The 10,819-nt window shown below is 33.9% G+C and overlaps 1 protein-coding gene across 1 annotated transcript in view; it reads left to right on the top strand.

The window, feature by feature from the left end:
* The window catches only part of LOC110021544 (serine carboxypeptidase 24), a 36,102-nt gene extending 28,197 nt beyond the window's left edge, over window positions 1–7,905 (top strand). Inside the window, exons 7-9 of the mRNA XM_020720085.1 lie at window positions 593–688; window positions 7,345–7,450; window positions 7,620–7,905. Coding sequence (XP_020575744.1) covers window positions 593–688; window positions 7,345–7,450; window positions 7,620–7,763 — 346 coding nt within the window. The 3' untranslated portion in view covers window positions 7,764–7,905. The remainder of the gene's footprint in view (window positions 1–592; window positions 689–7,344; window positions 7,451–7,619) is intronic.
* Window positions 7,906–10,819: the final 2,914 nt, after the last annotated feature.

Here is a 10,819-nt window from a genome sequence, read left to right as displayed (position 1 = left end):
AATATATATATGATTGTGTCACATAATCAAATCACAAATCAGTTGGTCGGGCATGTGCTTGTCAGTTGTAAGTCTCCTCTAGTTCAGGTTTCGATTCTCTTGAGTGTTCGGTGTGGTACTCGAATTCTTAGGCGCATGAGAAATGATCAGAGCTCGTATAATAGCCTACAGTCGTTCCCTTTCACACACACACACACTCTCTCTCTCTATATATATATATGTATATATACGGTTATGCCCTAAACAATGTCCTTAAACCTATATGTTGATGAATTGTTAATTCATCTCTAAAAAGGGTGAATTTTTTGTGTAACGTTTTATGAGATTTATTGCTGTTTTGCTGTTGAATTGGTTCATATATAAAAATGAGGATCAGTGAGATTTGATGAAACTGACTCCGAAGCCAAGTATACGAAGGACTTTCGAACAATAATTTGGATGTATTCTATATTATTGTTTACATTAATGCTGAGTGTTATTATATTTTGTATTTATTATCATATAATAATACATAGTAATAGCATTTAGTAAAATACATTTTATTTGTGGTGATTTTTTTTTAGCTGCTATTTATTATGGATTATGAATGCAGCGATGTGCTGATCAAGACTTGGAGAGATTCCCAGTTTTCTATGTTGCCGACTTACAAGGAGTTGATGGCTGCTGGACTAAGGATTTGGATCTTCAGGTGAGATCTAAGGGATGTCATATCATATCATATATATGTGTGTGTTTTGCGTCGCGTACTCAGACTAATTGGTCGGGCATCTGTTTGTCAGTTGTAAGTTTCCTATGGTCTGAGTTTCGATGCCTCCCAAGTGTAGGTGGGGTACTCGAATTCTTAGGTATATATATTAGTTATATAATATAGAACTTCTTAAAAAAAAATATCAATTATAGACGAGGAAAGTGGGAAGTAGCTTGCATTAGGAGCCAAGATGTGAGCTTGGGCTAGAATGGGTTAACCCAAACGTGCGGTAGGTTTGGTCAACCAATCATCTAAGAAAACATCTTGAGGAAGTTATTAGGTAGAGATCAAGAGCATGGGTGATTGGCACTAGTTATTGGTGCCATGGAGGAAGCTTCTTGGAAGCTTCATGGAACTCCAAGTGTGTTCTTTAAAGTGTTCAAAGTGATTCAAATAATTGTTAAAATGCTTAGGTAGGTTCATCAAAGTATGTGGTTCAAAGAAAAGTCCAAATTCATTCAAAGTTTGGTGAATCCAAATGAATTTTAATTTGGGTTGGATTTGAAGCAAATTTGAAATGGATTTGACAATCTTATGGCAAAAGATTTCATGGCCAAATTTGAGTGAATTTAAGCATGGAGTATAACCAATAAGGAGCCTCCAAAGTATGATATGTAAATTAAGAAGAAAGCACAAAGTGAATGAGTGTGTGCTTGAGTGAGATTTTGGTATTTATTTATTTATTTTTATTTTTATTTTTATTTTTAAATTATATATTATTATTTTTTATTCTTATCTAATTGCTAATTTGTTAAAATTTTAATTTTAATTATGCTTAATTAAAAATTTAGTTAGGATTATATAATTTGATTGATTTGTTTATATTAATTTTGATTTAAATTTAAATTTTCTTGATTATTGATTCATGTGTTCAATTCGGATTTTAAATCAATTTTTTTAATCATTTAATTTTTCATTTTATTTTCAATTTAAACTCTATCATGGTTTAAGACGAACTCCAACCATGTTTGAGTTTATCTCGAACCAAAAAGTGTGAATTAAGAACAAATATTAAGTTTGCTTGATTGGGTCCTATGAGGTTGAAAGGAACTTAAAGTATAAAGTCAAGTCTCTAGGCTTGAAAGGGTTACCTAGGGTATTTCCAAACAACTCAACTTGAACTTCAATAACTTGACCTTAATCAACTCAAGCAAAGTTTGAGTATTCAAGGTCAAATGCATGAAACTACAAGAAATCACGAAATGTTTAACTTCTATTTGGTATGGGTTCCAGTGCTAGTCTTCTAAGAGAGTCATTAGGAAATCCTAAGGTTAGATCCTAGATTCTAGGAGGATGAAAAGGAAGACCTCATAAAAATGAAGTCAACAATCACTTAAATAACATTAGAAAGACACTCTTATATTGCAAAAGAAAGCTTCTTATAGTAAGTAATAGTATTTTGGGATTTTAGCTTGATGCACAATGTTAACCCAAATATGTAAGAAGACCCCTTATCTTGCAAAGGAAAAATCTCTGGCAATAAATTGCAATATTTGATGTTCTCGTTTTGAGACACAATGTCAATTCAAATATATATAAACAAATGCCCCTTGTCTTACAGGGATATTTTTTTGAAACTATAGGAATGAATTCTTGTATCACAAGAGAATTTCAGTAAAGTATTAAATTGAAATTAGAAAATAACATATTTTCTTTTCATTAACTTATGGATGGAGAAAACTATTCTTCTTAACATCATGATTAAATTTCCTGAGATTTGGTGAATTGCTAAAATTTTACTCCTTCAACTTGACTTGGATAATCTCTTCACCCATATATTTGATGACATCCATTTATTTGATTGCTTTTGATGATCGGGGGTTGAAGAATGACCAAGACATATCGTATTGGCATGAATTTGATAACCATTCCACCTGTAAATTTTTTTACCTGCTCGTAATAGGGAGCGAGAAGCAACTAAAGTTGACTCCTATTAGTTTGTATTTGATAACCCCTCTTCCTACGAGGAAAGTATATCTGCTTGTAATGGAGTATGAGGAGCGACTGAACCTAACTCATATTGGTTTGCATTTGATAACCACTCTTTCGTGGGGAACATAAATCTGCTTGTACTGGAGAGTGAAGAGCAACAAAAGTTGACTCATACTGTATTGTATTTGATAATCCCTTTACCTATGGGGTACATAAATCTGCTTCTAATGGAGAGTGTGGATTAATAGAAGTTGACTCCTAATGGCTTGTATTTGATAATCCCTCTTCTTGCAGGGTTTTTGACATGCTTCATTCAGCTGTTCTAAACTTATTGGGGAGGAAGAATGTCTGAAGTCATATGCTTGCATAAATTTAATAACCCCTCCACCTGCGGGGTACTGACTAGTGATGATATCCCTTGGCAATCTTTCCAAGGTCTAAAACATCTTGAGAATTTTCATTAAACATTCTTCAAAATTCATTTTTAACTGATCTTGTTAATGATATATCTTCTTACGCTGAGATCTTTTGACAGTAAATTCTTGGACACATGGTCCGAGTGTCACGTCCCAATGTTCACCGAGTGTAACTTGTTTGGTTGATGTTGGTCAATCTCCATAGATTGTCTCTTAATGAGTTTCTTTTAGCCCCAATCATGGTAAGTATTGTGCATTTTCTTTTCCCAAGACATTTTTCCTTAGTAACCTTTATGACTTTATGCACTCTAGTAGACAGAGTTTCAGGTTTTTACTCTTTCATACGATTTGATGACGGATCTCCGAGAGTGCTAACCAAATGTCTTTAACTTTCTTTAAAATTTCTTTTTCATATAGGGCTGGGTTTCCAGATTCATTTTTTTTCCCACCGAGACCATTCGATAGTGGATTCTTAGACACAAGTTCTAAGTGTCACACTATGATGTTTATCGTGTAGAACTTGCTTAGGTTGATTTCAAGCCGTCATAGCATGCAACAACTTTTTGATTAGGGACCTACTAGTTTCAATCAAAACAATTTTTCATATCTTCCTTTGCTAAAATATTTTTCAAAACCCCATGTACTCTAGAAAACAATGTCTTAATGTCCCTCTACCAGATGATAAGGGCTTGGCCTCATTAAGCCCAAATTTAAGTTTTGCTTAATTTCAAAATTTGGAATTGTTGTAGGTGAAAATAATTACTTACGAGACTAAAGCTTGTTGCCCGCACAATCATTGTTGATCTCAGTTTAATTCATCTTTGCTTTTTATATGGCTTTCTTCCTGATGATGAAGCTTCAACATTGTGCTTTATTGGTGCAAGAGGCTCAATTATTCACAAGCACTAAGACATTATTCTCCACAATAATAATAATCTTCATAGATGGGAATTTTTTGATGTGTAGCTTGAAATGCAAAACATGCATGTACATCAATAGATTGAGGTCTCCTAATGCAGCAATGAACATATGCACTTGTGGCCCTAGCGTCAGCGATGAGAAACTCCAAATCATCGAGCTGGATAATGACATGCATAATGGGAGTCCTTAGGAGAGATTAATTATCTTTTCAAGATAAAATTCCCTAGGATGTCAACGATTATAGATATTATTATTATAAATAAATTCTTTACGAATCAAATGTTGATAGATCTCTGAAGTTGAAGAACCTATATCATGGTCATTAATTTATGACATAATATTTTGCTACATGTAGCATGCTCTTAAAAAAAAAAACAATGTCTATCTGGCATCTGCTGAGACCTTTTGGTAGTAAATACTTAGACTTGAGACTTCAATATCACACCCTGATGTTCATCTTGTAGAGATTGTTTCTTTGTCGGGACTTTTTGACAATAGATTCTTGTATTAAGATTCACAGATTACACCCCGATGCTGACCAGATAGAGTTTGCCTTTTTGTTAAGGCATGCATGTATGAGTGAAGAGCGAGACTGAGGGAAAAGTGATGGGATAGGATGAATATGGACATTATTAGTTTTTTTTTAATTTTAACTCTTTTTTTAATTATTTTATAAAGTAGATGAGTTGTGATTGGACAAGGTGGGCGATGAAGAAGTGAAGGAGATATGGATTGACGGTTCCTTGGTTGGGAGGGTAAAAGAAGGTTTAATTTTTTTTTTAATTTAAATGTCTTGATTTAAGTGCAAATTATTTTATGCACGAAGACCCATCAATATAGGACTCCCTTTTAGGAAAATTGGATGTTCCAGACGAAACAGCGTAGTTTGTTTTGTGGTCAGACATCAGACAAATTTAGATGATGTTAGAAATGAATTGAGCACGAGTTACATGAGTCAAGTCTGCAATTTTTTGTTTTCATCATGTTCATTTGTTTTGATCATTGAAGACCCCATGTTAAGCAATTTCAACCCTTTGGATGTGCATGCACAATCTGTTTCCCGAATTGAAGTCATCTTGGCATCATTATTGATGGTCGAAACGAATTTACTTCTATCTATGATTCATTGATTCATCGTTCATTGTCCATACTCCCAATTGATTCAATTTATGAAATATATATGAGCGTCACACCGATTTCTAGTGAGTTGTGAGGAACAAATTACACTTAAGGGTGTTGTTTACTCATAGCAACCATACTACTGATTCAATAGAATCTACATAGTCAGTAAGATCATTTCTTCCTTCGTAAGAGTCCAAGGACAGAATTTTTTTGAACCTTCTAGGGTTCTTTATTTAATAATTTCTCAGAAGAAAGCATTTTTGGCAATCGTCTCCTTCTTGTTCTTCGTATTCATTTTTTCTCTTCTTATGAGAACTATGATATCTCTTCTCTAAGAATAGGAGGCACATCATTATCATCTTCCTCTACCCTTAATGTAGGAGCTAGGGCTCTCCTCGCTTTGACTCAATGTGCCTATTCTCTGAGTGTCTAGTCACGTCGTTATTCTTTCCTGCACGCCTCTGATTCTGATGATCCCATATGACTTCTTAAAGGGTTTCAAAAATGGGTTTCACACATCTCTTATCTTCGTTCTTCTATCATCTTATTCATTTGTTCTATTAGTTTCATTCATCTGCTACGCCTCAAATTCTCTGGTTCAATCCTTCTTTGTTATTCGTTCCTCCTTGAAAGAAAAGATCTCCTCACTAGATTTTGATAATGAGTTCCATGCATGCTCACCGCACCCTTTTAGGTTTTGAATTTTTTTGCGATATGAGATCCCGTATAATTAGTGGTGAACTCATATGATCCAAGAGAGCAATGTGGAAGAAGTGAGAAGAAGATGAATGATTTCCTTTAAGAGAGATAATAAGAGAGTTTTTTAAGGCTTCTGAATCAAGAAGTATATTCCTCTTCATCCCTTTTTCTTGTTATTATATGCTATGTATCCAATGTGTCCGTGCAGGGGTAAATAATGAAATGTAAAACTAGGTTATAGGTCGTGTAGTACAAAGCCTAAGCAGCCTCGTTGTCGACAAGACTGCTGGTGTGAATTGTTTTGTTGTTAATAAATAGTGATATGTATGCTGACAAACTGAAGTATTATTCATTTTACCTCAAAGAATTGCCCTTTAAGCTCCTAGTGTAGTCAGGTTGTTTTCAACGAGCTTGGTGGGAAGGTCCAACCAATCCATGCAAGTTTGGAAAAAGAACTTGGGCAATGTGAGTGACCTCGATCGGAGGAATTCACTTGATAAGGCTTGATAAAACTTGCTCTAAGGAGCTCACAAGAATGCTGGCGTGCTTTGAAGGTACTCGTGGGTCTTTATGGGCGGCAATGAGCTCTCTAGCTTATCACTTCCGAAAGTACGGCTAATGAGTACGATTAATTTGGTCAACACCAGACTATTAAATGAATAACTCGTGGACTAGATCCATTAAGCTCATGAGTTAAGAAATTCATGTTTTGATATATATTTATAACACTAAAATGTTATATTTATAAACAAAGAAATTGTGTGGTATGTATATAAATTCTCCAAAAATAGAGAGATATCAAGTGATGGTGAGTTCTAAAAGTATTGTATTTAATTTAATGTGAATATAATGTATCAATAATCATAAACTATTATATTACATTTGTTCTGAAATAAATTTTTAGATTTTAAATCTATTCTGACCAAGTTCAAATTAAAATATATTGGCCTTCTTTTTTCTCAAAGAACTATTTCTTAATCACATGGTAATTAATTGCTAAGTGTTAATTAAATTAAAGGCGCACAAAAATAATACATTAGTTTAAGAAAAAGTTATCTGCACCACAACAAAAATTCTCTTTCATCCCATTTTAAACTTATACCATTAAATACTTGTGATTAAGTATATACTAATTAGGAATTTTGACCATTTTACTTAATATTAGAGTCACTTTGGGCCAGCTGCAGCTTATTAAAAAAACATGTGAAACTGCTGAATAATAATCTGATACTCAAAAAGCTATGGCGACTATTATAATTTTTTTTTTAAATGTCAGATCACATTAATAAAGCTGTCACCACAACTGGCCAGAAGTAGTGAGAAAACGCAGATTTCAGCGTTAGTTTTTTGAAAAAAACCTGTCAAAATAATAAAATTGCGGTGCAATATCGTACCGCTGCCCAAACGGACCTTAATTTTTGTGGTGTCATTTAAGTAAACAAAAAATGAAAGGTTTTCTAATAGATCTTTTTAGTTTTTTACGTAATTTCTACATGAAAATTGCAGTGGAGATACAGATTCAGTAGTCCCGGTAACAGCGACAAGACTTTCTATCAACCATTTAAACCTGACAGTTCAAATTCCTTGGTACCCATGGTATACTGGCAGACAGGTGAGTTTTCAATATACATATATCCATGCCAGCTTACGTTTGAGAGCATCTATTTTTCTTCTTAAAGTTAAAATGACGTTATTTTTTTTACACAATGCTTAGGTGCTGGATATATATGTAAATATATTATTATATATGCATGTAAATACCCCTTTTTTTGGTTATTTAGGTTGGGGGCTGGACGGAGGTTTATGAGGGCCTAACCTTTGCTACAGTCCGAGGAGCAGGCCATGAGGTGCCAATGTTCAAACCCAGGCGAGCATTCCAGCTTTTCAAGTCATTTTTGGCAGGAAAGCCATTGCCAAAATCATGATTTTTATTCATAATTTTGATGATTAGATGTATTAATCATTATAATTAAAGGGTTTAGCCACCAAACTGATGTTAATTACATTATTAATCAGTTTGTTGATGAATGACTTGTTGAAAAAAAATGAAGAGAAATTTTGATATTATGAATGCTTTTCTATTATGAATTTGAATTTATTTTGTTGTTTTTATTTGGAGGTAAATGTAGGGATGATTTTGTCAATGTTCATATTATGAAGGCTTTTCTGCAAAATAATAAAAACTCATTTTTTACCAATTTCTACCGAATAAATACTATATAACTCGAAATGGAGACAAATTCATTTAGTTTCAAACACTCATGTTAGAGGAAAACTATGCAAATTAACATTTGGATCCAAATTTGAATCAAAATTTACTAAATCATCACAACAATCATTCAAATTATAAACATACCCATCGATCCAAAATCATCTTTGCATAATTATAGATATCAAAATTGATGAAAAATGAACAAAGGTTTTGTTGTCAAACCCTGGCAGGAAGTTACATGTCATTGTAATTTTGATGGGAAAAAAGTTGTGTGAGAATATGTTGATCAAAATTCAGCTATGAAGAGTTTTAAAATCATAGAGCATAAAGAAGGAAAAAAGGGAAACATTCCAACTAACTTGAAAGTATTCATACAAAACTTATTTTAACTTGAACAATTTGATTACTCTTAATTTGTTATACTTTCTCAAAAAAAATTATTTTAATTGTGCACAAATCTCTAAGCATTTCGAATAATGAATATTTCAAATTCAAAATCATCCGGTGCATCGATTCATGTAAGCTTATAAGTCAAACTACATGTTTCAACAAGAAGGGCCCAAGGAAGCCAAAAATGATTTGGTTCAAGTCCGATCAAGCCCAGATTAAGTCATCTAAGCACAATTGAAGGATTGGGATGAACAATTAAAAGGTCAAATAGATTCTAAATATGACAAGCTTATAATCAAGTCGATTGTCTTGTCAAGTTGAACCCTACGAGTTCAAGATCACTTGATGTTGACATCATTAAGACACTCAAAATGCTCATAAAACACCATTGGAATAAAATGATAGCTCTAGGTCGTCTGATGAGTAGTCCAAATTCATGCAATACTTACAAAGAATATCACTCCTAAAATCTATAAATAAATTTCTTCTTCATTCATGAAAGGGGACTTGGGACCTGGACCTGGAAAAAAATGAATGAGCTTCAAGATCTTAAGGGTTCCTGAGCTCGCCATCATCGAACCACCATCAACCGGCTGCCACCATCTCTAGACCACGTTTGGTCGTTGCCGACGATTGGCCATCGCCATCACCAGACCACAAATGTCTGGTTGTCGTTGCCGAGTCGTCATCACCACAAGACCATCGTTGTTGTTTCCTGATCATCATCGAACTATCATTGTCATAGCTAGACCATCGTTTCCCGACCATTATTTACTACCTGCCACCATCATCAGGCCGCTGTTGCCCGGCCACCGTCGTTTGAGTCACCGTCGCCGCTTGACCATTGTCTCCAATCCACGACCATCGCCGATCGGTCGTCACCACCTCTGGAATGTTGCTTTTCGGCTGCCACCGTCAAGCTCCACACAACTGGAACGCTGTCCTTAAGCTTCATCGCCGTCGTTCAATCGGTATCAAGTTCCACCACAACCATACCACTAGTGCTTAGTTGTCATCATAGAGCTTCACCACCGTCGAACCACCGCGATGGAGTTCCAACACCTTCAAACTGTCTCCATCGAACTCCACCATTGTCGAACCACCAGTGTCTAGTCGTCGCAGTCGAACCATCACTGCCCGACCGTCGTCAGGACTATCGTCCACCATCAGGTCGCTACTACCAAAGACACTAATATTAGATTTCCTAGCAAAAAATTTTTAACGTCGGCTTCTCTTCACAATAGCTAGGTTGCCATCATTTCCTTAGTCTTTTCTACCACTTCCTAGCAAAAGACATGCCCCACTTATGTAATATTGCTTTCGGCTATTCAAGGGTCAGCAAAATCATGTAACTTACACTAACATAGTGAAATCGTTTCAACCAATTCATGTCCCATAGTTTCTTCCCTTTCAAGTTCTTCATTTAAAAACTCTTGATGTCTTCTCGACCAATCTCTCTTTATCTATGTATGTGTTGAATTTTCATATAACACTAAGATATCAATATATTACTCTATTGTTGTTAATTTAATAACACACAATAATTTTGAATCTAATTGCTTCTTAAAAGCTAGTTATATAGCAAAGGTTAGAATTATTGTGGCATCAAGTTACAACACAATGAAATGAGTAAACAATTCGAAGCCGAATTGTGATAACATTGTAGCATTGTCATGCGTGCTACACAATTGTTATGTATTTACATGCCGAAACCTCAACTTTTACATTTACATGCATACTACTCAATTTTAATATCACATCAAAAATATCGTTATTCATTACTTCTTAAAAGTGAAATAAATATTTTTATGACACCCAATTATCATACAAGTTAATATAAAAATTCATATGTAAACACACAAGAATTGTTTGGTATGTATGTAATTTTTCCCAAATTTATTATACTTATTTTTTAATTAGGAAAAAAGGAACTCAAATTTTATGAAAAAAAATAAAATTATTAACCTATGAAATTTATGGTAAAAAAAAAACCTCGAATTTAAAAAAACTACAAATGTGCTATAGTAGTTCCCTTAAGTAGATTAGCTTGTCCTACAACTTGCTAACCTGAGGCACTTACAATAAAAAGGGCATTTACATATATACCACATAACTCTTATGTATTTACATATCTAACGCCTAAACATTAATATTTACACACACACAGGCACACACCACTCAAATCATTAACATCACATAAAAAAGTACAATCATTATAATCATTTTAAAAGTAAAATACACAATTTGATGCATAAGTTAATGACTTCACGGTGTTATAAATATAAATATGAAACTTTTGGGTGTTAACTATGTAAATACATAAGAAATATGCATTATATACATAAATTCCCCCCCCCCCCCCAAAAAAAAAAAAATAAA

This window comes from Phalaenopsis equestris, unplaced genomic scaffold (genome assembly GCF_001263595.1).
Source record: "Phalaenopsis equestris unplaced genomic scaffold, ASM126359v1 Scaffold000002, whole genome shotgun sequence".
In the NCBI taxonomy this organism is placed as follows: Eukaryota; Viridiplantae; Streptophyta; class Magnoliopsida; order Asparagales; family Orchidaceae; genus Phalaenopsis; species Phalaenopsis equestris.
The sequence above is the reverse complement of the archived record's forward strand: the minus strand, read 5'-3'. Positions and strand labels throughout refer to the sequence as shown.